The sequence below is a fragment of the Aspergillus tubingensis genome (genome assembly GCF_013340325.1).
Source record: "Aspergillus tubingensis WU-2223L DNA, scaffold_4, whole genome shotgun sequence".
Taxonomy (NCBI): domain Eukaryota; kingdom Fungi; phylum Ascomycota; class Eurotiomycetes; order Eurotiales; family Aspergillaceae; genus Aspergillus; species Aspergillus tubingensis.
In genome coordinates, this window is record NW_023336278.1 from 694,370 (window position 1) to 721,771 (window position 27,402).

Sequence of the window (27,402 nt, forward strand, 5' to 3'; positions counted from 1 at the left end):
TGATACTCACTCCATATTCCTCTATATCAGCCATAAAAAAGTAAAGTTCGTTTGTCTTGCGTGTGGTTAATATGTAAATGCTTCGGGATAGTGGCAGCCAAACATGATTGGTCGGATATCGGAACTCGGCGGTACAGTAACTCCGGCCAGCATTTGCTCCGAAGGGATTCCGAACATCTGATGATGAGCGGTGCCAATATAGCTGTCTCGAGTCTAGATTCCCTCGAGATCCTCCATTCTCTCGCAGACTTTCGGCGGCTATAGAATTGTTATCTATCCGCCAACCGACACCATGCTGTCTTTCCGTTCCGTCTTTGGGGCCTCGACCGGTGCCCTCCGTCAAATTCTCCCCTCCTTCTCTCGCCGGTCCGCCGCTCTCGTTTCGCGCCCTTTCTCGCAAATCGCACGCCTCTCCCTTGGCAATGGCCTTCGCCTTTTGCGCTCTGGAAAGCAGACCAACAATGTCGGAGTTGCTAGTGTGGGGTCCACATTGAGACAAGTAGAGCAGGTCCGCGGAATGAAGACTCGCTCATCGGTGAAGCGGTTGTGTGATGGCTGCAAGGTACGCCTTGAATCTATTTGAATCGGCTTTCTTCTCTATTGTTGCAGAATTTGGCATTTATAGGGGTTTGTGTGTACTTTGTTGGAATGAGGCTAATACAGTGGACCTGCAGCCTGTGCGGAGAAAGAACCGCGTCTACATTATCTGGTAAGACTACACTGATGCGAGCTGCAAAGCTCACTATAGCATGATCGCTAACATATTGTTCTGCAATAGCTCCAAGAACCCGAAGCACAAGCAGCGCCAAGGGAAATAGATGGATGGGAACGATTGCGAGAGCATGAGAGAATGAGCGTACCTTCGAACGAGATTTGCTTGCATTGAACATCAACTGAAGCCGATGGAAGAGCTAGCATTACTTGCATGACCTCTGCCTGACCTTGCGACAGTGGTAAACAAATCGTGGATAGATGTATTGTGGGTATACGGCTACTACTACTGGGTCTCGACATTGGGAAAACCGCGCATTTGCTATGGGATACGACCAACTGGTTGGTTAGGCGCTTTATTGCATTGTCTGTACATTAATTGTGTCTATATATTGGAATTCTCTTTCTTCACTTATTTCTCCCGGGTGAATTGATATCTCGGTGGTTGTTTGGGGGTTAGTGGTACTTCGGATGCGCGGAGCCCTTATGCGATACTTTTCCTGGATCCGACGGTTCCATGATCTGCTTCTCTCGTATCCTCGCCTCCTCGACATATGCGGGGTATAGCTCTTCATAATCAGGTTCGAAGCCATGCTCAAGTCACTGACCGATCGACTCCGCACGGTTTGCATTTCTTCCCGAAGCAGCATGCAAGGGATGCTCCTAGACTCGTCCATATTCGAATGATGTCGAATATAGCATTCCACTGATCGTTTCGTTTAATCGCCGACAGACCCCTTTTCACAACCTGCATCAGCATACCTGATGAAGTCAACTCCTTCTATCGTAATCTTTGGAATGTGCAGGCACATTGATGCAGGCTTCTGAAGGAATAGTCTGCAAGCAACCTCCTTACTCTTGCACTCTCAGTCATCGTCATGGCACGACTCTGTGCAGCACTCGTTTGTCTATGGTCCATCCCAGCAACCACTGCGCTAAGCAGCTCGTACACCTTCTCCGACTCCCTCATCTCCCAGCAAGTCTTGGACGGCGAGAACTTCCTCAAATATGACGGCGTCCGTGGTCCCTACGTGGACCGCATATCATACGGAATCAGTCGGGACCCTCCAGCACAATGCTCCGTTGACCAAGTTATCATGGTCAAACGACACGGTGAACGATATCCCACATCAGGCGAAGGGACTTCTATTGAACAGGCCCTGAAGAAAGTCAACGACTCCATCGCAGGTAACTACAGCAGCGGCGATTTAGCATTCCTGGAGAATTGGACCTACTTCGTCCCATCCGACTGCTACGAGGCGGAGACCTCGACGGGGCCCTATGCAGGACTGACAGACGCATACAACCATGGCAAGGCGTACCGCCAACGCTATGGAAATCTTTATAACGAGTCGACTATTCTCCCGTTATTCACCGCCGACTTCCAACGAATTATCAGCACAGCGCAGAACTTCGGACAAGGATTTCTCGGGAATGATAGCTACGCGACCAAGGCAGCGCTCAATATCATCTCTGAATCTGACAGCCAGGGCGCAGATAGTCTGACACCAACATGTCATGTACAGGACGATGATGCACAAAGCATCTGCGGCGACATGCCGTACTATCTGCCTCAGTTCGATGTCGCTGCGGACAGACTGAACGCTCAGTATCAGGGTCTCAACCTGAACTGGACTGACGTATACTCACTTATACGTAAATACCGACCTTATCATCACCTATTCAGTCGTGCACACATTAATAATGAGCAGTAATGACCGCCTACGAGCTCAACACGCGCTCCTCATCCCCCTGGATCGACGTCTTCACTACAGACGAATGGATCAGCTTCGCCCATCTCTGGAACGTCAACTTCTACTACTGTGCAGGGTATGTCTCCCAACCACATCACCCCAATACCATCATCCAGTACCCACCCAGTACCTATAAGACTGACACCAACAGCCCCGGCAACAAATACACCCGCGCCCTCGGCGCCCTCTACCTAAACGCAACCCTCACTCTCCTCCAACAAGGCCCCTCCTCATCCGGGCCTCTCTTCTTCAACTTGTACATCCCCCTCCCCCTATTGCCCCCTCCCCATCCCCCTTCCCCCCTACTAACAGTAAATCCAAACAGTGCCCACGACAGCAACATAACCCCGATAATAACCGCCCTCGGCATCGCCACGCCCACCACCCCGCTCAACAAAACCCGCATCCCCTTCCCTCCATCCGCTTGGTCCGTCCAAGACATAGTCCCCATGGGTGGGCGTCTCACCATCGAGCGCATGAACTGCACTGATTCTGCCCTCGCGCCGGGCGGGATCTTTGTCCGACTGGTCCTCAATGAGGCGGTTGTGCCGTTGGAGAACTGTCAGAGTGGACCGGGGTATTCGTGTCCGTTGGACGAGTACGCGGATGTTGTGGGAAGCTTGCCGAGTTATGTGAGTGAATGTGAGGTTCCTGAGGATGATAAGCAGGATTTGCAGTTTTGGTGGAGGTGGAATACTTCGACGGCGGAGAATTTTAGGATGGGGGGGAGGTGTGGGGGGTTGGCTTAACCACTCTCAGTTCATGTAATGATCACATTTGAGGAAAGGGGTACATGATGGTTATGAGAGGTTGAGATGACATGTGTAGAGTGTTGTATAGTAGTCTACTATTCATGTTGTTTTGGTGGGTAAGTGAAAGTTGAAATGATACATTCAGTCATGGCTCCATAAATATATAAAAGTAGCATAGTTTGAACAACACCCAATCCCAATACCCCAACCAACCAATCTAATATCCCAATTTACATACCCATAATCTACTGAAGAGGATCAATTCCTCCAAAAGTAACACTCTTGACCACCAGGAACTCATCAATGCCGTACTTGCTGCCTTCGCGACCAAAGCCACTCTGCTTGACACCGCCGAATCTATTCAATCAATCCAGTTAGCATGCAACATCCAACAACTCAAAGTAAGCAAGGGTATACTCACGGCGAAGCAACATCACTAATAAGTCCCGTGTTCACACCAACCATACCGACCTCCAGCGCCTCCGCAACGCGGAAGATGCGCTTGACATTACTGCTGAAAAAGTACCCGGCCAGACCGACCTCAGCCTTGTTAGCCAGGTCAACGACCTCCTTTTCTGTCTCGAAGGGGAAAAGACCCGCCACAGGGCCGAAAGTCTCCTCTGAAGCGACGAGCATATCCTTGTTCATCTCCGTGAGGACGGTCAAGTCGTAGAAGTTAGGACCAAGGTGAGCGGCCTTCTGACCACCCGTCAGGACCTTTGCGCCCTTGGACACAGCGTCGCGGACGTGTTCGTCGACCTTGTTGACGGCGCGATCGTGAATAACCGGACCGTGGGTAACGCCTTCTTCGAAGCCCGCACCCAGCTTGAAGTCCTTGACCTTCTCGGCGAAGCGCTTGGCAAATTCATCGTAGATGCCGCGCTGCACGTAGATGCGGTTCGCGCACACGCAGGTCTGTCCGGAGCTACGGAACTTGGAGGCCACAGCGCCGGCGACGGCAGCGTCAAGGTCCTCGACGTCGTCGAAGACGATGAAGGGGGCGTTGCCGCCGAGCTCCCAGGAGACCTTCTTGATGGTCGAGGAAGACTGCTTCATGAGGAGCTTCCCGACGTTGGTGGAGCCGGTGAAGGAGACCTTGCGGACCTCGGGGTGGGTGGTGATGGCCTCGCCAACCTCGGGGGTGTTCTGGGATGCGGTGACGATGTTGACGACACCCTTGGGGATACCGGCGCGGTGGGCCAGCTCGGCGAGGGCGTTAGCCGTGAAGGGCGTCTCACCGGGGGTCTTTGCGACGACAGTGCAGCCGGCTGCGAGGGCAGGGCCGATCTTTCTGGTGATCATGGCAGCAGGGAAGTTCCAGGGTGTGATGAGACCGCAGACACCGACGGGTTGCTTCAGGGTCATGACCCGGTTTCCGGGCACGGAGGAGGGGATGGTATCACCGTAGATGCGGGGAGCTTCTTCGCTGAACCATTCGAAGAAGCTGGCCGCGTAGTTCACCTCGCCTTTGGCGTCGGCGAGGGGCTTTCCGTTTTCCCAGGTTATCAGGGTTGCTAGGTCGTCGGCGTTGTCGATCATGAGCTGGTACCATCTGCGCAGCATGCGGGCGCGCTCGCGGGACAGCGTTGTGCGGAACTTGGGAAAGGCTTCTTTGGCGGCTTGGATAGCCTTCTCGGTGTCTGCAGCGGAGAATTCGGGACATGTTCCGATGAGCTTTCCGGAGGCAGGGTCTGTAGAGGTGATTCTGTGATGAGTATAGCTGGTCGTTGTGCTTGGTGGTGAAAGGTATATGGCCTACCGTGGACTTCGAAGGTCTGTCCGGATTGAGCGTCTACCCACTCGCCATTGACGTATGCCTTTTGAATGAAGAGGGATTGATCTTTGAGCTACATTATGACCGCTCAATCAGCAATTGGTTCTCGTAGGTGAGAGACGAATTGTACAAGCACGAACCTGAGGAACGTTGTAACCCATGGTGGAAACTAGGCGTTTAGTGTGGATAGGAGCAGGAATGGCAAAAGGATAACGAAGGCGCGGTCTCAAGAGCTGCCGGGAAACTGGACGAATAAATCTCTCCATGACTGAAGTACTGAAAATAAATCGCAATCACACCCAGTGGGTCGTGTGGACGAGCAGATGTCCAGCTGCTGCTCTCTCGCTCTTCGTTCCGAAGTTCGGTGCGGGGAGACCTCGGTTTGTCTGAGAGGGAGTCGTGTTTTTGGGTCGGTGTACCACCACTTTCAGCAGTCGGCTTTTGAATAGAGATCTAGAGGAAATTCCAGTCAATTCCGGACAAGACCAGCTATTTATTCTCGGAACTAGCAGTGGATTCTGGCAATGGCAATGCGCCGTGAATCTTACCGGCGGCCTTCAAGCGGGGGAGCTGCCGGTCACGTGGGTAGACGTCATTCGGAGCTTTCGGTTGCGCCGCCACGACAATGCAGGGTTGCTGTCAGGTTCAGAAAGGTTAGAGTACTGTATGGTCAATAAACTTGAGTCCTGCAAAGTATCAAAGCTATATTGAAGGCATTTGAGGCCATAGCTGGCTTTTGTTGCGCCTGTATCTCGATATATTACATCCGCGTAATTGGAATACCATATCGATATGCTATCCCTGGCCTCGGTGATAGTGGCCAATCAATGAATGCCGACATGGGAGCTCCGGGGATTGCACCAATAGGAGAACACTAGTCTTCCGGTACCTGTAACTGTAATACCATTATATTACGACATATACAATGCGCATCACCGATCTATACAAGACCAATTGGGAGTCATTTCTTTGAAAAGTATACACATTGGGCAGTTGGCCACAAAGTATTAGATCAATAAGATATCACTCATTATCAATGTCATCTTCACCACGCGTGCCTGTCGAGGACCTGCCCTCGCTTTTGGAACGGTAATTCGGATGCATGCGTTTCATATGCAGATTGAGATTCCATGTCCGCGAGAAGCCCTTGCCATGCCTGGAGCACGCCCGGATAGGACAGATCAAATCCTGCTTGCGATGCTCCCCTTTTCCTTTCGGTCGAGACCCATCCCCAGTGTCTTCAGGCGCCGTGCTGTTGGCTCGCGATGTCGAGCCTCCCTTGGTGGAAGCGGCACGAGAGCGTGGCCGCCTGCTCTGAGACCGAGATGGTTGTGAGATGTCAGCCTCGGCCTCAGATTCGGGCTCGAGATCTGTCTCAACTTCTGGTTCCGATTCGCTTTCTTCGTATTTCCAGATCTTGGTATCGTCTCGTATATCTTGCTTGATTTTCCCTTCTTTAAGCACCTGGAAAGCCATATCTTCTCCAAACAAGGCTGAGCACCTCTGTGCTGTTCGCATCACCACGGCTGGTGGCCAGCCTATCATGGACGCGACACCCAGCACCTCGCTCCAATCCCGTATCCCGAGGCGAATACGACTCGCGGAACGTCGACGATCGCTACCGACCGAGCGGCCCCGTGAGCGGGAAGAGTGTTGTGACTGTGATCTGTGCCGTGAAGTTGCTTGAGAGGAGCTATATACACTTGACTCCGGTTCGCTTGATATATGCGTACTACGAGAACGAGCATCGCTCGATCCGCTCTTGAAAGATGACCGTCGGGTTCGTTTTCTTCCTCTCGACAGACTTCTATCTCTTTGAGAATTGACTTTTCTCTTACGAGGTGATGAGCCAGACATCACACTCTCAGTGTCGGTCTGCCAGTCACTTGCGGAGCTGTCATCCGCTGCCACTCCGCCCTTACGGGCACGATGAAGGCCCAGGAGAAGATCATCAAACCGCGAGAGTATATTCCGAGTGAGTGGGCGTAGTTGTCGTCTTGATTTATCGTCGTCCGTCTGGACAGTAGGGCGTAGTGGAACGCCATCCGCACCCTCACGCTCGCTTTCCCATGCGGTACTTTCGTCCTGCGTCTCGTGTTGAGATGCTGATCTTTTTCTTCGATGTGATGTAAATGGCTTCGACTCATAATCCCATTCCCTAGCCATAAACCTCTCTTTGGCTGTTCGTAACATGAACGCCATAACCGATTCCTCTAATTCGGCACTCGGTCGAGGATCTGGCTGCATTCTCAGCGTCCAAGCATCATCGAGACTTTTCCGTACTTCCTCATCCGGTCTAGGCACCTCGGCCGAAGGTAGAGGCCATGCTGTCCAGCGCTTCGGAGGAGCAAATGTATCCATCTCATCCAGCAGTTGGTCATTTGTCTCAGTTGCCCGTCTCGCGATCTCCCGTGCCCGGACACGGAGCGCATAAGCATTGTACAAGTGAGCAGATAGATCCCGAGCACGAATGTCTTCCAGAGCTTGAGCGTTCTGCCTCTCTTCGGCAGTCAATCTTCTCCATGTAGACTCAGGCCCGCGGAATCTGTTGGGACGGTACGAATGCGCCGGAGGGGTCTCTGAATCACGCTGGTGATCATGCACAGTAATTTTTTGAAGTGGCTGCTTCTGCTCCCGCCGCCGTCGCTGATTCTCAGGTGACTGAGGTGCCGATGCATAGCTATCCGCATCTGAACCAGATTGTTCGTCATTGCTCTCAACGTACGTAGCATCCGAGTGATCATTATCGATCGGCTCCTCTTCCATAATCACATCAAGATCTTGCTGGCTATCTCCTGACCCAGTTTGGGTTTCTGGGTAGGGTACCAGATCGGCAACATCTTGGCTGCTCGGACCTCCGAAGATGGACCTGTACGGTTGCGCTGACTGCGGCGGGCTAAAGCGCGCGCCTGAAAGCGAGGACATGCCTCAGAGTTGGCGTTTATAGAGTAGATGGCTTGGTTTTGAGTACATAGAGCGGTAAAATAGAGGCTTTTGAGTTCAGGCCCATATGCAGCAAATCCGGCTAGATAGCGACTATCTAGATGGTCGTTCGGTTGATGATCATCAATGTTGGCGGTGTGGCTGCAAGCTTATCTTCGGAGAATTAAAGATGCCAATCTATTGCATTTGACTATACATAGAGCCAGTAGAATCATATATGAATCGTACACTTAAAAGGAAAGGAATCGGGATTGTTGATGGAAAATTTATTGAATGGTGCGGATCACGACGAAAAAGTCGGATGCACGTGACTTGATACATGTCTACTGGGCATCACGATGTGTCCACTGCTTTCTTTTTACTAACACGCTGAATCATATGGCGCCAAGAGATGAGAATGGTCTAAATAATATAGGATGTGTTTAGTTGCTGCGTAAGTATGGTTAGTCGCATGTGGTAGTACGTGAACTGTAATAATGTTCGGGATTAATTTTCAGTGGTTCGGCTTGGTTCCTGATCTGCACCAGCCTCATATTACAACAAATTTAGCCAGACCAGAACGGCATCATGCACTTGCAATGGACATTAGAGATATTGCCGGCGTACAAAATTTTGATTAGTGTGCTTTTGGGCTAATTTTGCAGTTGTGAGATGGCTCCAAGATGTTGTGGCAAATCAACATCATGACAATGCCCAGAGGGCAGCAGGCTAATACCATAATAGTGAAAACATATACGTCGGAAAGAGAGTGACTTTCAGTCCGTATATCGTTCATCCTTGGTTACGTACTTGAAGATAAATGGTCTCGGTAATCCTATCGAAGGATATGATGCGAACAACTAAAACAACAGAATTACAAGACAACAGACAGTCTGATAGGGATCCACTTCGAAAGAACCATGGCCTCGTGTATGCGCATGAATATATCCATCAAAGCCAATACATTGAGAACAAATTACACGTTAGATTCGACCGTGAGTTTTTATGTTTCTAAAGCATTTGAGGATTGCCTCATGCTACTAGGATGATGATATATTGATGTAAACATTCTACACATTGAGGTGCCCACCTCTCGAAAATGGATAACTTTAAACAGCATATGGCTTTCGTATTTGTCTATCATTTATAGTCTCCAGAAACGTAAGGTTCCGTCAGAATCTGGGATAATAAGCAGCTTGGAATCCCTCGAGCAGACCATTTCCCCGCGTGGACACCTGCTGATCTTAGTATCTGGTCCCCGTGTAAACTGCTGCTTGAGATTCGTAGCCAGATTATATATCTCAACCGTTCCCTCAAGTATCCGGAAGATCAACTTATCGCCGATAAACTGTACGCCTCCAATAGTTGCGTATTCCTGCATCATAAAATCATCAAAATGCAGAGACCATCTCTGTTTCTCCATTCCTGTATAAGGGTCCCACAGGCAAAGTGCACCAATCTGAAGCCCACCAGCCAAAAATCTCCCATCTGGACTCCAGGCCATGGAGCGCGACCATGTAGGTAATTTGATACATGAGACTGGCTGTGCCGTGGGGATGTTGTAAATATGAATAAGATCATGACCTCCCTGGCTGACAGCTAAATATTTAGAGTCTGGGGAGAAGGCACCGCACCAAAGTTGGCCGCCCAAGGGTCCAATAATATGAAGGGATTTGCCGGAGAGAATATCCCAGATCCGCGCGGTGCCATCCCACGATATGGAAGCAGCAAGGGAGTTATCTGGGCTGATGCTGATCCACATTACAATGTCTGTGTGACCTTGGAGCTGATGTCGAATTAATCGGCTATCCACATCCCAGAGAATAACACAGGGGGAGTAACGGCAATTCCCAGTATAATAGTCAATTGTAACGTTTTGGACGATGTATATCATCGTTTTACCGTCAGGACTGAAGACTGCCCCCCCGAATGAGCTCAATTCGCCGGGGAAACAGTGCATGAATTGTTGTTCTTGTTCCTCTTTCGAGGAGGGCATTTTCATGCCATACTGATCAAGCTCCCATACTATAATGTACCCGTTTCCTCCACCTTCTTCTTCACTCTGTGATGATAACAAATAACGTGGGGCATCCGGCTTGTCGATCAAGTTTTTATCTAGGCTGGGTGCAAAGGCGACAGTAACTACTTCCCCAGGATGTCCATGTAACACATCGACTCGCTCCTTGGTGTTCACACGGAATAAGTGAATTTGATTTGCAATTCCTATTGCAATTATCTGATTATCTGGACTTATGGCAGGGGTGGTGGTCGCCTCCCCGTCGAGAAAGATCTTCGCTTCTTCCTGACCCCAGTGTTTTGGATAGCCATTCTCCCAAGTGGCCGGTACACCAGACAATGAAGCAAAATCCGAACGGATGCAATATGTCCAATTCTTAAGAAATTTTCGTTCGTCCATTTCATTGTCATTCTCTTCACAGGATATAGGATCCCCCGTGTGTTCTGAAGAGCTGCTGAATGATGACTCGGACGTCATACTGTGAAAGACTCCTTTGGGCCAAAGAGGAAAGTAGAATACGGGGCAGACCAGAAATTCGCGGGTGAATTTTGGAAGAAGGCAGAGACGATAGTAAACTAGTTATAACTAACTAGTTAATTCATCGCTCTACTCATGACTCAGCGGCACATCGGGCACCCACCATCTTGATAATTGACATGCTAATCCCCACTAGTTCGACTACTAATTGCCTTTGCTCCTGGCCGGTGCAAAGCTTAGTTAGTACGAGGTCTGGCGCGCCAATCAGCAGCCAGAGTAGTCTGACGGATAATATACTCCATATAATATCTTACACTCGGATGAGCTCCAGGGCGTCTAGCTTTGTAGTGAAAGACCACCAACGTTTGGGCCTTAGAATAATTTACTCCTAGAACGGGGTATTTTAATCATATGGGGCACTGGGTGGGCTATAAAAGGACGCGTCATATTTGCGTGAAATGAAATACAAGCCTCTTTGCAAATCGGCCAGTGCCAATAATGCAATGGGTATGACTTGATGGATTCCCAATGGCTCGCTTCCTTGTTCTAGTAGAGCGACTCGATAATACAGGCTTATTTCAGACAGGAAAGAGAAAAAAGAAGAAAATATAGAGAACAGTAAAACCAGATATTTCGTGGTCAGAGCACAATTCCCTTGTTGTACAAGGCATGCCCCCGAGTGCCCTCATAGAGTATGCGACGAACACCCCTTACCCCAGCCATAACTATGGTGACAGCCAGAGTAAACACGAAAAGAGTTGGGATGGAAGTTAAAGATGCAGACTTCTGAAGGATCATCGTAATAATCGCAGACCGGGTTGAAGCTACCCTTGTGCCCGTTGCAGGCAGTGCTCTTCCAGAAAGTGATATAGGCCTCAGTAATCCAATAGACACCAGCATAATGCCATGGCGAATGACTCCCTGTGTGACAGACTTTGTGATTCGCCTTAACCGCAAACGTGTCTCCTCCCCCAGCACTGTTACGCAACAGCATACTGATCGAATTTGTCGTTGACCGCTTTCCCATAGACTCAAAGAGTGTCCTTGCTGGGCGAGGAAATCAGATGACGCATTGCTGTGACCGCTTATGATACGATGGAACTCGCTAAAGCTCTCATCGGGGAGGTATACTGGGGCGGAATTGTTTGGGCTGAGCTCGTAGACCTTGGGCAGCTGGCCGCCTAAGTAGCCAAACTCAGAAAGATCGCAGAATGGAGAGTCAAAGTTGAGCCTCTCAGCGGCAAAGTTCTTGGAAAATGTTATGTTGGCATGGGAGGCAGCTCGGCTCAGCCGAAATGGCAACTATCACTAATCTATCAACACGAAGTCTAATGTACATTTGCTGTATCTCCTTGGAGCCCATACATAACTCCAATTTAATTCCTATCTAAACTTCCGAAGAATAAACTCATATTGGACCTATACATGGCTCTTCGTAATACTATAACCAGCAGGGATCAGACAAAAGACAATTTTGGTCAGACGGTAGACGTGTATACTTATTAGACAACACTCTAACTGAATGCTATGATAAATACAAAGAATCAAGACGCCAATATAGGAATGCTTCCAAATCCCAGCAGGATATCATTCTATTGTCACAGAAAAGCCAACTTTTATGTGCCTAACTTCATTTCTGGCCCTCCTTCTCGAGCTTTCTCCGCTTAGACCGCAGCTTGGCAGCCTCTTCAGACTTCTGCTTGTTCGAGTACATCATCTTCTCGAGGAGCTTGCGCTTCTTCCGGCTCATCATCATCTTCTGTCTCTCCAGCTCTTCCTCCTCCTTGCGCTTCTTGGAGGCGATCTTCTTGGCCTGAGCGGACTTCTTCTTGGCTGCTTCGCCAGCACCACCACCAGACGAGAAAGGAAGGCCAGCAGCTTCAGCCTCCAGCTCCTTCTGGTGCTGTGTCCGGGCGGCCTCCTCTTCATCCTCAGACTCGGAGGCGGCCTCGTTGTCCTCGAAGCCGCCGAAGTCCTCGTCCTCTTCCTCGCTCTCGCTCTCGTCCTCATCAGTCTCAGCGACATCCATGCCACCGTTGATATCGGACTCTTCCTCGCTTTCAGCCTCGGACTCCTCTTCCTTGGTCTCGGCCTTCTTCTCATCAGTGGCCTCCTCCATCTCTTCGTCGCTGTCTTCGTCCAGCTCTGCCTCACCTTCCTCCTCCTGCTCGGCCAAGCTGGCGCGGGGGTCATAGCCACCCTTGGAAGGCTTGACCCACGGGCTCAGGTGAGGGGGAAGAGTGGCACCCGGGGCGTACAGATCAGCACGAAGGAGCTTGCCCTCGTTGATGCAGTCCCACACCCATTGGGGCTGGACATAGGTTCTGCCGGGAATGCGGGTTCCCGGTCTGACCTTCTGAGCAGCACCGTCTGTCGAAGCAGCAGGGATAGCGGGCAGCGAAGACTCAGGCAAAGAAGGGCGATCGACAATCTGGTGGGTGATGCGAGTATCCGTCTCATCGTGGGTGAAAGCTCCGTCACCGAGGACAGCGTCCCATCCAATCCTGGTGCAGCCGAAGGAGCGAAGGATGAACTCCAGGGGCGCCTTGGGGGCCTCACGGGAAACGTAGAAAACGAAAGGTGCGAACAGAGAACCAGCCTCATCTCCGCTCAAGTCGGGCTGGGGAAGAGTGTCGGCCTCGGGGGCAGTAGGCTCGAACTTGTCGATAGCCTCGGAAGCTTCTTCGGTTGTCTCGGTAACCTGCTCGTCTCTGGTCTGATCCAAGCCTGCGGTCTTGATGACCTTGTCGACCTTGGCCTGAACCTCCTTGGAGACTTCCTGGTTGGAAGGCTTGCTCGCCTGCTTGTTGGCTTCGAGAGCCTTGGGGGCTTCGCCGACGGTGCGACCCTCCAGAGTGAAGGCCGCCAACTCAGCACCATTCTCATCGCTCCTCTTGTCGAACTTGGGGGGATAGCGAAGACCAAGAGTCGAGTAAAGACGGTAGTTGACGAATCCGAGCAGAGTCGTGTAGAAGTCGACGAAAGTGGCCATGATACGGTAGTCGACGTCGCCATTGACACGCTGCACAAAGCGGTAGGGCACAAGCCACATGATGTCCTGTCCCTGGATAGTCGCCTGGTAGTAGATACCCTTGATCGACAGGAAAGATTTGCGCAGAGAGTTCGTGGTGATCAGGTAGTGCTGGAACTCGTGGGTAACCCGCTGGCAGAGAGCGATGGTCTTGGCTGGGACATGGGGAGAAGAGGGGAGGTTGGCAAAGAGGAACAGCAGAGACAAGGCATCGTCGAGATCTCTCAGAGCGTCAATGAATGTCGGGTAGCGCTCCTTGATGATATGGTCCAAGGTGAGCTTCGGCGCATGGTTCTTCTCCAAACGGGACGCATCAGAGACTTCACCACGTCCAAGGGAGCGGGCAATCTTCTTCGCAAGCGCCTTTTGGTCACGGAACTTCCTCAGGAGGGGCTCATGGAGGAGGAACTGAATATCTTTCGTGTAGTAGAAAGTGGTGTTGGGAGTGGAAGTCTTGGAGGCCTTCTTCTTGTTCCGGGGCTCACGGGGGTAAATTCCTGTTTTGCGACGAAGAACGAATCAGCACCATGTATATGACCTAAGTCCTCAATCCATCAAAAGGATATGCATACCCTTGAAGATACATAGTCGACGGAAGTCGGGGAGGGAAATCTGAAGTTTGCGCACGGCCTGGGTTCTGGTAATGTAGTTTTTGGCCTGGCCAGAGGTTCCTGAAGAAAAGAGATTGTTAGCATGAAATTGTCGCATGAAAATTAGGAGTGTAAGTACCCTTCTTCTTAATTTTAGCCATGTTTGCGACTGTTCTGGTGCAAGTGTTGGGGGTTGAAGATTGGAGAAAATCCCGATAACCAGAAAAATCTCGATAAGTTTTTTTTCTTTTACTTTTCTGGATCAGCAGCTCGGAGTGGTCCGTGCACGGCGGAAAAGGGAAATGCGCGGAGTCTTGGCACGTGAAGCCAACCGGACAGCTGGAGATCCGCGGCCTCCAACTCCCCCAATCGTTTCACGGCCGTTGCATAGGCCGTCTCTTGATCAATACGGGCATGCGCTGAGTGATCAGCTTCCTTGAAGTCAGTATGGGGGTAGATCATAGGAAAGCCGCCGTGTTCGGTGGTGCTCTGGCCCTGCGACTTCTTCTCTCAGTACTATTCCCCTCACTCCCCGACTTGTTGACGGGTAGAGTCGAGGTATCAACACCGGTGACCAGCTTCAAGAGATGTAAGTCAGAGGTAGCAGTCTTGAGATTACTGGAAGCTAATACTCGCTCGTATAGTGCAAGAGGGTCTTTTCCTGTACATGCGCAATGTTTCCCCCTATGACGGAGGCGTCTTCCACCAGGTATAACCGACGACTATACATTCGAGTGAACCCTCCTAACAGAGCTCAGGCACCGCTACTTCTTCCTCTATTTTCCCTCCTACCGAACGCGCAATCCCATCCTCTTCCTACTGCGTTATTCTATTCGATGATAGACCTGGTGAACGCAAATGCTCTGGTTACGATCTCGGATTCTGGACAGGCGGTATCGGGGAGATTCTATTCGGCATTGCGAAAGCATATCAGATGGGATGGAGTGTCTATTGCGGCATGGTAAATGGCGGATATCAATACTTTGTGTTTCTTGGTGCTGACCTTGTCAGGTTCCTGTTCAATCCCTTCACCATCGCTACCTGCTTGGGCCGGTCGACCGGGGTGTTTACTACGACTGGAATCCTATACGCCTTTTCGAGCGCTGTCACCGGAAACAGTCTGAATGCAATGCTGTCTCTGGGGCTGGCATCGTACCTGTCGATATATCCAGCACTTCTCTTCATCCCGCTTGTTCTTCTATGCTATGACCAGCGAGTCCAGAAGACCAAGGTTTCCTCCGGTACCCTACCGTTCGCTCTGCAACACTTCGCAGTCTTCCTCACATGCATTCTGGGACTGCTTGGCATATCTACCTTGTTGATTGGCGACTTTTACACTTTCATCTCCGCGACATATGGCTTCCAGTTGCTCGTGCCTGACCTGACCCCCAACGTTGGCCTATGGTGGTACTTCTTCATCGAAATGTTCGACTCTTTCCGAGAGTTCTTCCTTGGGGTGTTCTGGCTTCACTTGGCTGCGTACATGGGCGGCCTTACTGTGCGACTGCGCCGGCAGCCTTTGTTCGTGCTGACATCCCTTTTGGGCATTTTTGCCATTTTCAAACCGTATCCCAGCATTTCCGACGCATCATTATACTTCGCTCTGCTCCCACTTTACCGCCACCTCTTCCCTCGTAAGCATATCCCCCACTGCATCTATTGACATGTGCTAAAACTGTTTAGTAATGCGATACACCTTTTTCGCAATCTCCGCCCTCCTCTACGCCACTCTCCTAGGACCCGCATTCTACCATCTCTGGATCTACGCCGGCTCCGGAAACGCCAACTTCTTCTACGCCATCACTCTTGTATGGAGTCTCGGTCTATCGATATTACTAGCCGACACCATCTTCGCCGCCCTCCGCGACGAATGGGAACACGACAACCCCGAGTTGCGCGGCAAAGAAGTGCGACAAGTTTAAGTTCAAATTTAACTGTACTTTACTATACATACCCACACCATAGCATCCATCCAAAGAATCAAATGTTCAATAGATCATACATACGGCCCCCCATCCAACCTAACAGACATAATCCTATAATCCGGCTCCTTAACCATCCCATTCCTCAACCTCCTCGGCCGAGGACTATACTCATCCGTATCAAACCCAATAGCCTCATAAAGCCTCTGAGCCACCCCATTCGACGTAAACACCGTCAACATCGCCTTCTCCACCCCAACCCGTCTCCCTATCTCCATCAGCACAAGCAGTAGCCGCTTCCCAAGCCCTTGCTTCTGCACCTCAGACGACAAATGGATCTCGTAGAGATACACCACCTCTTTCCCATCTTCATATGTAATCATGAATGACATGAATCCGACCACATCCCCTTCACCATCACTTGGTGTTAACTCTTCCCGACGAACAACCAAATACTTCATATCCGGAAGCTTCATCTCCTTCTTCTTCTTACTTGGAGACCACCCCGTTGAGGAATTCCTGTATGCTTCTGAGGATGTCTCCTCGATGAGATCGAAGCATGCATTTAGGTCGCTGGTGGGGATGCTGGCTGCGGAGTGGATGGAAAGTTTATACCTCTGCTCGTCAGTTGATGATGGGGTTTCGGGTTTGTAGGTGTATGTCAGAAACTCTGGGGTGATGTATTCTGAAGTGAATATTTGGATGCTGAGTTTGTTGGTGCGCTCGACGAGCGGGAGTGATGATGATGGTGTTGGGTTGTCTGCGATGTGATTAGTATCATACTCTTGTTATGTTATAGGATATTTTTATCATATATTTTTATCCAACGTACATTGACTCCCATCGCGCTCATACTCATGATCATGTGGTTGGGACTTAGTACTAGCTCGTGTCTTCTTCGGGTGTTGTACGCGTCTCCGCCGCGCGGTAGTAGTAGTGTTCTTCTTGGTAACTCGGCCTGCTTGGACGGATGATGACATTTTCGCGCTCGCTTTATGTGCGTTTTTGATATATAAGTGTTTCGTGTTTCTCTTTGTTTATAATTCTAAGGGAGATGTGTCTTGGTATTAATGCTTCGCTGGGTGTTGAAGAATTGATGTGTCGTGTGGCTGAGGTGATTGGCTGATGTGCGGGATTTCCGTTGACCGTTTCCCACGGCAGGGCGTTGGTGCCGGGATGGACTGTTGTACATGCATGCATGCATGGGTGTGTTGTGCATGGTGGAGGGTACGTTGCTTTTTATGGGTTCTATGGAATTATCACATGAATTAAGAATACTGGATACGGTTTGTTTTTGTTAAAATTTTTGTGGTTGTTGTGTTCATCATGATACTAGCTGCGAGCTAAATATATATTGAGATGGTGGCGGACAGATCTGAGCAGTTGTACTACATGGTAGGATACAGATATCTAAGCTTCCTCAGCTCTCAACTTCGCCGCAAACTCCTCAGCCCGTCTCTCAGCCTCTTCAGCTCCCAGTTCCCCGAAAATGTCAATTCCCCAGCGGAAGGGGTAGTTGTAGCGCGTGTTGCGATCAAGTTTGTTCAGGGCCTCGAATTCGGCGTCGGGGATGATGAAGTCTACTATCGTTAATAAATCGCGACACAGAAGAAAGTATACAAGAACTACCTTGGAAGTTACTCTCAATCCGGGACGGGGTAACACTCTTTGGCAAGACGGCCGTGCCGCGCTGAACAGCCCATGAGATCAACAATTGAGCGGGCTCCTTTTCCAGTTTCTTCGCGATTTCTTGGACCTGGGGGTCGTCGATGACACTGCGTATGGATTAGCGCGCGATGAAGATAACGTATCGTTGATACTTACCGAGGTAGCTCGTAGATGTTGTTCCCCAGAGGGCTGTATGCGACAGGAAGGATGTTCTAGTTTATCTCTGTCAGCAAAGCCATCACTTCAGCCGTCACCAAAACGGTGCTTACCTTCTCCTTCAGGTACTCAGTGAGCTTGGGCTGGAGTAGGTACGGGTGGGCCTCGATTTGGTTCGCAGCAGGCGGGATGGTCGCGGTCTTGAGCAGCTCCTCTACCTTCTCGACAGTGAAGTTGCTCACACCGATACTGCGAACCTTGCCCTTTCGGACTAGGTCCTCCATGGCTTTCCAGGTTTCAGAGATCGGAACGTCTGCCAGCCGGAAGCGTTTTGTCACCGGGTCTAGGGGAGGCTGGAAAGAGTTCTGGTGGATGAATGCCACGGGCCAGTGGATCTGGGGTTGTCAGTAGGATCTGGGGAGGAGTATAGATACTGACGTACCAAGTATAGATCGAGATAGTCGGTCTGGAGATCCTTGAGGGTCTTGTTGACGGCCTCTTCTACATTTTCGGGGTGATGGTGGGTATTCCATAGCTTGCTGGTGATCTGGAAGGCCATGAAATGAAGCTGTTAGTTGAAGTGTGCATGACAATAGGAATGCGACATGGGTACAGACAAAGATTTCCTCGCGCGGCACTCCTGATTTCTTCCAGCCATCTCCGACTTCTGTTTCGTTCTGATAGATAGCAGCGGCATCGATGTGACGATATCCAGAGCGCAGAGCTGCCTCAACCGCGTTCTCTACCTCGTGGGGCTTGGATAACTGGGACTGTCAGTTTGCGATGAGTTGAATCTCTCGTTTGCTTCGCATACCCATGTCCCTAAACCCACGGCGGGGATCTCATATCCCGAGTTAAGTTTGAAGGTACGTCCCAAAGACATATTGCTATAGACAAGAGTGTGGTGTATTGGGGGAGATGTGATGTTTGTGTAAGTGAACAGAGGCCACGAATGTAAAGTTCAAGGGGAAGAGAGAGCGCCATGGTCAGGAGTGAGGGGATAACAGATTACCCCTCATTCAACCGTCGATCCCGTCCGCGCAATGCGATATCAAATCATGTTAAGCACCGAGCCTATGGAATCCACTGGTTGAGTGATGGATGGTGCAATTTAGCCGTGTCTATTGTCAACTCATCCTGTTGGGTGATTGCGCGATGCTTTAGGTCCCGCTTGGTTTCGCCAGATAAATGGCTGGACAGCCTGATCTATACTATCTAACGCGGAAAGAATTCCAATATTCATGCCACAGATACAGTAATAAGAACTACTAGAGTAATATGTCAATCCTTTTAGAACAAACATGTGGTCTGGACTACTACAATAATAGACCGGTTGACCATTGCGCTCTGTATAATCATTGATAGTCTGACAGGAGGGCAGCCCTCTATATCATTTATGAATTATAGAACCGACTTACAACACCGTCGTAAGGAGAAGCTTCTGGCGACTTCGCACCAGGATGGCGCTGCTGCGTAGCTTATTACAAAGTACTAGTTAATTTTCCGGCAATCTCGAAGCCTACGTCACTTGTTCCTCAACTATCATGACCGAAATATCCCCGGAATGGGACTGCAATCATATGATCGTAAATTAAGGACTGTTGAATGTTATCAGAGCGAGAGAAACTACCCGGATTGTAACTGGAGTCTTAAATAACGGAGATAAAGCTGGTTTATGGGGTGTCGTAGTATTATCGATCGCGATGTAAAGCGCCTAGGAATGCGCGGAGTTCCCTCGGCTTATCCGCGTACTGCTTCTGCGGGCTGATAGTCTTGAATTCGGGTCACAATGCGCATAAAACCCCGTGCCTGGTATAGATGATTAGTATTATTGTCAACACGTTACAACTATTCTGTCAATGGCTTGCGGGCCGGTTTTTCGGCGTTTGAAAACCAAGGTCCTCTCGGCCTTCGAACCCGGGGAAGCGGTTGTCCCTCCAACGCCCACGTGCCCCGCGCCACTCACCGAATACTAGTGCATACATGTAAGACGGCTTTCTCGTGCAACATATTACCTTTAAAAGTAGTGGTACTCTACATTTGACTTCTACAAACATATATATGACTGATTTACTAGTACCTAAGTTGACCGAATTGCAGTCCCCGAGATAATCCCGATAAGGTAAGGGAAGCCAAAGGGAGAAGACCGACACCAAACAGGAAAAGTCTGCTCTTTCTCTGGCGGGGCCCATGGTCCACCTCGCCCAGCTTCACTTATTCATGCATCTTCCACCATCTTCCCTAGGCGAGGAAAGTCAGGGCCTTTGCTCAATTACTGCTATAGATAGAAAAATTCGCTGCACGGTGATGATGAATTGCCTGATTTCAGATTGTCAATAATACATCAGCATGGAGGAACGAAGGCGCAGCGAATTGATCCCCAGCATACTATATTCTGGAGGTTTCAGGCACGACTCATACCACTATCAATGCCCCACTCGCATAGAATGATGGAAGAACGGATTTATCAGCAAAAGAACCATCGTGGGAACAACTGCCTTCTCTATGCGTACCTTGATTTGCTGGTTTAGCTCAGGTCTCCATATTCTAAACCTTCATTCCCTTAACTAAGTCTTGTGGCCTTATTATTAAGCCCACCGTCACTCAAGTGGAGCTTGCCCACTTACGTCAATAAACCAAGAGCACGAGCTCTTTAAAAAGCTACAAACCTCCCAACTAAGATGGATTCTAAGGATTGATCGCATTCTGTTTCTATTGTCACCTGTCACTCGCTGCACCTCCACCTTCCAGAACAAATACACACCAGAAAAATGGGCGCTACATCTCAGAAGCAGTGGACCGTCCTTAACAAGGACAACGACTTCGATGGCCTCACCTTTGGCGAGGCCCCTATCCCGAAAGTCGGTGAGAACGAGGTTTTGGTGAAGTTCCACGCTGCGTCGTTGAACTTCCGTGACCTGATCATCCCCAAGGTGCGTTTCTCATCCTCAGCTGTCAGCCAGCTGTTTCCCCGTCTGTTACGCTGTATTCCTGACAAATAATTGTTATTGTTACAGGGCCAATATCCCTTTGCGCTCAACTTCCCCGTTGTTCCTGGCTCCGATGGTGCCGGTGAGGTTGTCGAGACTGGCTCCAAGGTGACCCAGTTCAAGAAGGGTGACAAGGTTGTCACTCTGTTCAACCAGCAACACCAGTACGGCCCTATCGATGGCCGCGGTGCCAGCTCTGGTCTTGGTGGTGTTATTGACGGTACCCTCCGCCAGTACGGTGCCTTCAACGAGAACGGTCTCGTCAAGAGCCCCGAAAACCTCAACCACCTCGAAGCCAGCACTCTCTCCTGCGCTGCTCTGACGAGCTGGAATGCTTTGTATGGCTTGAAGCCTTTGCAGCCTGGTCAGACTGTGTTGGTACAGGGAACCGGAGGTGTTAGCATTTTCGCTTTGCAGGTAATATTCCCATGCCCAGGGCTCGTAGAACACACCAAGGCTGACGCATATACCTCACTAGTTTGCTAAAGCGGCCGGCGCAAGGGTCATTGCTACTACCTCGTCCGAGGAGAAGGCGAAGAAACTGAAGGAATTGGGTGCCGACCATGTCATCAACTACAAGACGGAGCCCAACTGGGGTGATGTGGCCCGCAAGCTGACTCCCGACAACGTTGGTGTCGACCACATTATCGAGGTCGGAGGCAGCGGTACTCTCAACGAGAGTTTCAAGTGCATCAAGTTCGAGGGTGTGATCAGCATCATCGGATTTGTCGGTGGTGTTGACCCCAAGTCCATGCCCAACGTTCTCGATACCTTGAGCCACATTTGTACTGTCCGTGGTATCTATGTTGGTAGCAAGGCTATGATGAACGACATGGTCAGGGCCATTGAGGCCAACAACATCCACCCGGTTGTGGATGAGAAGGTCTTCACCCTGGAACAGACTCGGGAAGCCTACGAGTACATGGTGAGTGGCTTCTCCCAATGTTTTGATTAAATGCTAACATAACGAATAGTGGGGACGCAACCATTTTGGCAAGCTGGCCATCAAGATCGAATAAATGCGATAGTGGCGAGGCAGATCCCTTAGATACGACGTAAATTGTATGATTGCACGAATACCAATATAATTTATTACAATTTCATATATAAAAAGAATTATTCGAGTAACGTCAATAAAAATTTCTCCTTATATAGGTCTAAGAACTATATAGCGAACAGAAACGCACTGCATACCTAGTCCAGAAACGACACGGTGCTAGCTGTGACAGTAAATCTAACAAAAAGGTACTTGCAACAAAGGGCTGCTTATCTACCATGGAATCTGAAATTCAAATCAAGTTGATCAACAGCTTGTTGACTGTCAACGTGAGTCCAGCAAGGTGATCCTGCAAGCCAATCAAGGATGAGGAAGGTCTCCCCTCCCCGCATCGCCACCTCATCTTGCGCCTCGACTTCTTTCATCATCATCACCGCAACGACTCCAGCTTTCTCCATCCGTCAATCCTAGTTGACGTGAGCTTTCCAGTTTTCCGACTAATCTTACTTTTTTCACATCCAATTCCTGTCAATAGGCCCCGCAATCAGTCCAGATGCAACTCAACACAAGACATAGATCGACCTTGCCGATCTACGGACCCGATCGCAAGAACATCAAGAAGTCCCAGATCAAATTCATTCGTCCGGCACAGATGAGTTTGCTTGCTCGAGTAACGTGCTATCCTCCCTTGGGTCAGATAACATGTCACCAAAGGGGGTCCAGGAGCTCGGGATCCACGGAACCTGATACGGTAGATAATAACTCCCGTCTTCCATCACACTGCCGAATGATAGCTGATCCCGATAGATCAATTTCACCGTCGTGCTAGAATCAAGCACCTCATTCCCCGTGCAGCCCTGGGATATTCAAATATGGCATAACATCTCTAGTTCTGAGTGGACCGCAACTTCACTCGAGAGTCGCGGGTCTACCGTGGCACCACTCATGAACGGCAGCGAGGAAGAATATAACTACTTCCGTAATGTCTTTTCGGGGAAGATAGCTCTCCCCTCAGATCCTGGGCATGCACAATTCACTGTTCGCTATCGAATCAATCCAGATGCCGAATGGCAATGGGTGAACCAGCAACAGGGTGCAAGTGATGGAATATTGGTGTTCGGCTCACAGAAGCCGAAGTTCACTTCGCTGGAGACGACTCCAACAGAGTTCGGAAAATATTTCGAGGGAATGTCTGCCGATATCGACATTGAACCAAGAAAGAGTGAATCGCCTGGTTCAAACCTGTGGCATCTTTCGGGAAAAGCCGAACCCGCTCATGCAGGTGAATCCGGGTACAAAGAGCTGGCCCTTGGGGTTCCTACATCAATCCTGCGGTATTTTTCCCTAGTGCGGATCTGGGCTCCATGGCTCGGTCCAAGACATGGACAAGGGAAGTTTGAATTGTCCGAAGAAGCCATATTGTGCTCATTTCTGCGGACTGACGGAGTACACATCGTGCTTCTTGGGTTGTCTGGGACGGATAATGTCTTGACCACTTTTGGATCAGCCGAAAATGGGGAAGTAATCGTCAAATCCCTCAGTGACAACCCAGAGCCATCTACCTTCCAGATACTGGCATCAGCTGCCGAGGATTATGAAGTTGCAATGAGCGCAATCGTATACGAAGCTCGCAAGCTTGCAAGACCATACGCCGAGCAAGAGACATCTGATCACAAGCGGGCCCCGGTTTCCCCTCCACCGGACGATATAGTGGTGGTAGAAAAGGATGTGAAGGCACAGTGGATGGCTGAGTGGTACGACGGCTTAACCTACTGCACCTGGAACGGACTGGGTCAGGATTTGACAGAAGAGAAGATCCTTCGCGGTCTTGACTCATTGAAGTCTCATGGAATCCAGATCGCTAATCTCATCATTGACGACAACTGGCAAACGCTGGACGAGGCCGACTCACAGTTCAAGAGGGGATGGAAGCAGTTTGAAGGAAATCCAGCTGCCTTTCCCAAAGGTTTCAAACAGACCATTGAAGCCATTCGTCAAAAGCATCCGAACGTCGAACACATCGCAGTTTGGCATGCGATACTCGGATATTGGGGAGGCATTTCATCGGAGGGTGAACTTGCCAAGACATATAAGACCAAAAGAGTAGAGATAAAAGTGCCTGCTGTGGGAGGAGCTATCTCGCATGCGTTTGAGAATGGCTCGGTGCTGGCAATTGACCCAGATGATGTCCAGAAATTCTACGATGACTTCTACAGATATCTTGCCTCTATTGGAGTTGACTCCGTCAAGGCAGACGCCCAGTTCTTTCTCGATCTGATCAAAGACCCAGAGGACCGGAGAAGATTCATCACCGCTTATCAGGACGCATGGTCCATCTCCACGTTGCGACACTTCAGCTCAAGGGCTATATCCTGCATGTCAATGTTCCCACAAGCCATTTTCCACTCACAGCTTCCAACGACCAAGCCTACTATTCCTCTGCGAAACTCAGACGACTTCTTCCCCAATATCGAGTCATCCCATCCATGGCACATTTTCTGCAACGCCCACAACGCCCTGCTGACCCGCTACCTGAACGTCGTACCCGACTGGGACATGTTCCAAACAAGCCACCCGTACGCCGGTTTTCACGCCGCGGCACGTTGCGTCTCCGGAGGGCCAGTATACATCACGGACGAACCCGGCAAGCACGACGTGTCTCTTATTGACCAGATGACTGCCAAAACCATACACGACGGAACCGTAATTCTCCGCCCAAGCTTAATCGGTCGTGCCATGGACATCTATCACGACTATAACGAAGGCCATATAGTGCGCGTAGGTACATATACCGGCTGGGCCCGAACCGGCAGCGGCATCCTAGGCCTCTTCAACATCTCCACTGCCGAGAAATCCACCATAACCCACCTCCTAGACTTCCCAGGAATCCACCAAGACTCCCAAGGTGACTACATCATCCGCGCCCACACCAGCGGCATGATTGCCTCGGACCTGCGCGTCCCGGACACGGAGTCATCCCTAGTCACAGTAACTCTGCCCCCGAAGGGCTGGGAAATCCTAACAACATACCCAACTTACACCTTCGACCTGAAGGCCAAGAAACGTGCCTCCACAACATCCCCAGAGACGAAGGTAGCAGTCTTAGGCCTAATCGGAAAAATGACCGGCGCAGCAGCAACCATCTTCTCCGATATCTACGTTGAAGATAACGGCCGACTGCGATTCGACATCAGTCTGAAGGCTTTGGGCGTACTGGGGATCTATTTCTCCGATCTGCCGGACTGGAGTCTTGATGACAACTTCATGGTCATGATACTGGGGAGACCTGTACCGAAGAAGACTGTCTGGAAGGAAGGTGGTGATAAGGGGAGAGTGGTGGCGGTGGATATTCTGACTGCGTGGAAGGAGATGGGGTTGAAAGCTGGGTGGAGCAATGATGTTCTTGTTGAGGTGTTTGTTGGTTGAGACATTAATAAAGGGGTATACATATTATAAGGTTGTCGTCAGAGGATATTAGTACATCATGATATAGAACAGACTGAGTATATACAAAGATTCGCCAAGCAAGACAATGAATAAGAGTGTTTGTCCTGAGCAAAGTATCCCAGGGAGCAAATTCACTACTCAGTAGCGGCTACTGGTGGCATATTCAACTGTTAGAAGCAGTACTAGACGCTGACATGCGAGGATATTATTGTTTGTGCAATATTACATGAACTGAACATTTTTAATATCTTGATACAATACCCATATATAACATTCTGCCATTATTCGTACGACAATTATATCACGAAAAATACCAACAAAGCCCTCAAATCCAGGATCAGAAACATCGCAATAATCTCTCCCACTCCACAACTACACCCCTGCACCCCTGCATCATCCCTCCACTACTACCCCCTCAACCCCCAGACAAAGAAACCCTCACCTAATAATCTCCCGTCGGCAACCCCCTAACCGGCACATACTGGCCATGAAACCCAAACGCAACGGGCCCAGCGACCCTCGCCCTCCCCAACTCGACCAAACTCCTTGCATCCAAACAAAGAAGATAACTCTTCCCCGTCAACCCATCCAACACCACACTAAGTAACACCCCATCATCCTCATCTCCATCCTCCTCTCCACCATCCGGGTTCGGAACGAAGATCGGTTCCCCGGGGGACTGGGCATGATGGGACCATACCTTCGTTTCCCCGGACTCGTTATCGAACTTGATGATGCTGTCGAAGAGCGTGGATTTGCCTGTGTCTGCGACGGCGTACATGTAGCGGTGTTTGCGGGTTACGTAGGCCGGGTGCATGGTGGGGAGTTCGGGGGAGAAGGGTTTGCAGGAGGTGGATTCGAGGAGGGCTTCTTGGGGGGTTTGGGGTTCGGGGTTTGGTGTTGATGATGATGATGATGGTGATGGGATAGTAGGGAGTCGGAAGCGAGAGACAGATGAGCAAGTCTCGTCTGTTCTGGGCTTGGCGTGAGGAGAGTCGGAGAGGAGGTACTCGTAGTAGAGTTTGTGCATGAAGTCTGCGGTGTCGAAGGTGACTAGTTCGGCGATAATGTCGGTGTCGCCTTCCTGGGTTGTTTCCTGCCACGCGTTGATGGTGTGGAAGCAGAAGAATGGTCGGCTGGTGTATGTGGCTACGAGACCTCGTTCGCCGGTGCGGTCGATGACGTACCATGTTGCTGGGAGGGAGGGGTCGAAGGGCTTGATGGCGTCGAGGAAGCTTGTGGAGTTGGAGCCGAAGTCGGCGGGGGAGATGTGGGCGTTCCAGACGCAGAGGACGACGTAGTCTGCTGTGATGAGGAGGGAGTGCAGGTAGGCTGGGGTTGCGGGGAAAGATGCCAGGATGGTGGTTTCGCCGGTTGAGGCGGAGGTGCGGAAGATGCGGTAGGTATTGACCGGGCCAAACTCCAGGTTGTAGTTGAAGATGTCGCCGGTCTTGGGGTCGGAGCGGGCGTGTGCGGCGGTCCCGGGACCTTTCAGGTCGGGGTGGAGGTTCTGCTGGCTGGCGAGGGTGATGGGTTCGAGGGTCTCCGGGTCGAGCTGCTTGAAGGCGTTGAAGTCGGTTTTTGCGTGCAGGGTTTTGATCCCGGAAGATGTGTCCCAGCGGTGATTGTTGGTGGAATTATCGGTGAGGCCTGGCATGTTGATGCTCAGAGTGACTCCGATATTTGCGGTCGTGGAAGTGGGTTTCTCTTCGGGTTCGTACTCCGTCTGGACCTTTTGGTATACGACCTTGCAGGGATCGCGCTTTTGGCCGAAGCTGAGTTTGTGCATCTCGCCGGTCTGTCTTACTTGCTCGATGAGAGCGTCGGTGGAGAAGCGGGAGTTGTACAAGACGCGGATTGATGGGTGGGTGCTGTCAGGGGCTAGGAGCTGGAATCGATGGGTTTCACTGAAGCCATCGAACCAGTGACTGGCGCGAAAGGTCTCTCCATTGACGGTGTCGACCTTGTATTTGCCTGGTCCGGTGCGATAGAGGATACCAGCTGCGTAGGCGGGAATCTGGCCTTCGACGGGGAGCTCGATGGGTGTTTTCTCCTCATAGTTGGCTTCGAACTGTGAGATCGAATGTTAGTGAAGAAGGTAAGAGTGTCGAGGAGGAAGACTTACGCCTCGAACATTAGGCCAATTGTTGAAGTGATCTTCAACGCGAGTTTCCTGTATGGCGGACATTGTGTG

General features: G+C 50.4%; 12 protein-coding genes across 12 annotated transcripts; 5 read left to right on the plus strand and 7 right to left on the minus strand.

The window, feature by feature from the left end:
• Positions 1 to 292: 292 nt before the first annotated feature.
• Positions 293 to 818, plus strand: AtWU_02778 (50S ribosomal protein L36; the record flags this gene model as incomplete). The annotated part of the gene is made up of 3 exons (XM_035497891.1): positions 293 to 562; positions 675 to 709; positions 779 to 818. 3 exons carry the CDS (start codon positions 293 to 295, stop codon positions 816 to 818), a joined length of 345 nt encoding a protein of 114 aa, XP_035353784.1.
• Positions 819 to 1,589: 771 nt separating this feature from the next.
• On the plus strand, positions 1,590 to 3,214 carry AtWU_02779 (histidine phosphatase family protein; the record flags this gene model as incomplete). The annotated part of the gene is made up of 4 exons (XM_035497892.1): positions 1,590 to 2,367; positions 2,424 to 2,541; positions 2,617 to 2,721; positions 2,791 to 3,214. The coding sequence occupies 4 exons, from the start codon at positions 1,590 to 1,592 to the stop codon at positions 3,212 to 3,214; spliced, it is 1,425 nt and encodes a 474-aa protein (XP_035353785.1).
• A 248-nt stretch (positions 3,215 to 3,462) lies between these two features.
• On the minus strand, positions 3,463 to 5,152 carry AtWU_02780 (NAD-dependent succinate-semialdehyde dehydrogenase; the record flags this gene model as incomplete). Its single annotated transcript, XM_035497893.1, has 4 exons — positions 3,463 to 3,574; positions 3,639 to 4,908; positions 4,977 to 5,064; positions 5,132 to 5,152. The coding sequence occupies 4 exons, from the start codon at positions 5,150 to 5,152 to the stop codon at positions 3,463 to 3,465; spliced, it is 1,491 nt and encodes a 496-aa protein (XP_035353786.1).
• Positions 5,153 to 6,014: 862 nt separating this feature from the next.
• Positions 6,015 to 7,916, minus strand: AtWU_02781 (uncharacterized protein; the record flags this gene model as incomplete). The annotated part of the gene is made up of 1 exon (XM_035497894.1): positions 6,015 to 7,916. The coding sequence occupies one exon, from the start codon at positions 7,914 to 7,916 to the stop codon at positions 6,015 to 6,017; it is 1,902 nt and encodes a 633-aa protein (XP_035353787.1).
• A 1,141-nt stretch (positions 7,917 to 9,057) lies between these two features.
• AtWU_02782 (WD40 repeat domain-containing protein) lies at positions 9,058 to 10,407 on the minus strand (the record flags this gene model as incomplete). Its single annotated transcript, XM_035497895.1, has 1 exon — positions 9,058 to 10,407. The coding sequence occupies one exon, from the start codon at positions 10,405 to 10,407 to the stop codon at positions 9,058 to 9,060; it is 1,350 nt and encodes a 449-aa protein (XP_035353788.1).
• A 1,630-nt stretch (positions 10,408 to 12,037) lies between these two features.
• Positions 12,038 to 14,189, minus strand: nop7 (pescadillo ribosomal biogenesis factor; the record flags this gene model as incomplete). Its single annotated transcript, XM_035497896.1, has 3 exons — positions 12,038 to 13,935; positions 14,011 to 14,109; positions 14,168 to 14,189. 3 exons carry the CDS (start codon positions 14,187 to 14,189, stop codon positions 12,038 to 12,040), a joined length of 2,019 nt encoding a protein of 672 aa, XP_035353789.1.
• Positions 14,190 to 14,475: 286 nt separating this feature from the next.
• Positions 14,476 to 15,950, plus strand: AtWU_02784 (GPI-anchor transamidase subunit GAB1; the record flags this gene model as incomplete). The annotated part of the gene is made up of 5 exons (XM_035497897.1): positions 14,476 to 14,617; positions 14,673 to 14,737; positions 14,787 to 14,989; positions 15,040 to 15,662; positions 15,712 to 15,950. The coding sequence occupies 5 exons, from the start codon at positions 14,476 to 14,478 to the stop codon at positions 15,948 to 15,950; spliced, it is 1,272 nt and encodes a 423-aa protein (XP_035353790.1).
• A 74-nt stretch (positions 15,951 to 16,024) lies between these two features.
• Positions 16,025 to 16,930, minus strand: AtWU_02785 (N-terminal L-serine N(alpha)-acetyltransferase NAT4; the record flags this gene model as incomplete). The annotated part of the gene is made up of 2 exons (XM_035497898.1): positions 16,025 to 16,710; positions 16,783 to 16,930. 2 exons carry the CDS (start codon positions 16,928 to 16,930, stop codon positions 16,025 to 16,027), a joined length of 834 nt encoding a protein of 277 aa, XP_035353791.1.
• A 430-nt stretch (positions 16,931 to 17,360) lies between these two features.
• Positions 17,361 to 18,657, minus strand: AtWU_02786 (aldo/keto reductase; the record flags this gene model as incomplete). Its single annotated transcript, XM_035497899.1, has 7 exons — positions 17,361 to 17,530; positions 17,580 to 17,725; positions 17,775 to 17,830; positions 17,888 to 18,169; positions 18,217 to 18,321; positions 18,392 to 18,538; positions 18,589 to 18,657. 7 exons carry the CDS (start codon positions 18,655 to 18,657, stop codon positions 17,361 to 17,363), a joined length of 975 nt encoding a protein of 324 aa, XP_035353792.1.
• Positions 18,658 to 20,545: 1,888 nt separating this feature from the next.
• On the plus strand, positions 20,546 to 21,783 carry AtWU_02787 (zinc-dependent alcohol dehydrogenase family protein; the record flags this gene model as incomplete). Its single annotated transcript, XM_035497900.1, has 4 exons — positions 20,546 to 20,707; positions 20,792 to 21,181; positions 21,243 to 21,689; positions 21,739 to 21,783. 4 exons carry the CDS (start codon positions 20,546 to 20,548, stop codon positions 21,781 to 21,783), a joined length of 1,044 nt encoding a protein of 347 aa, XP_035353793.1.
• Positions 21,784 to 22,314: 531 nt separating this feature from the next.
• On the plus strand, positions 22,315 to 25,187 carry AtWU_02788 (putative raffinose synthase protein Sip1; the record flags this gene model as incomplete). The annotated part of the gene is made up of 2 exons (XM_035497901.1): positions 22,315 to 22,512; positions 22,569 to 25,187. 2 exons carry the CDS (start codon positions 22,315 to 22,317, stop codon positions 25,185 to 25,187), a joined length of 2,817 nt encoding a protein of 938 aa, XP_035353794.1.
• Positions 25,188 to 25,650: 463 nt separating this feature from the next.
• Positions 25,651 to 27,396, minus strand: AtWU_02789 (carotenoid oxygenase family protein; the record flags this gene model as incomplete). Its single annotated transcript, XM_035497902.1, has 2 exons — positions 25,651 to 27,279; positions 27,334 to 27,396. The coding sequence occupies 2 exons, from the start codon at positions 27,394 to 27,396 to the stop codon at positions 25,651 to 25,653; spliced, it is 1,692 nt and encodes a 563-aa protein (XP_035353795.1).
• Between the last annotated feature and the right edge of the window lie 6 nt (positions 27,397 to 27,402).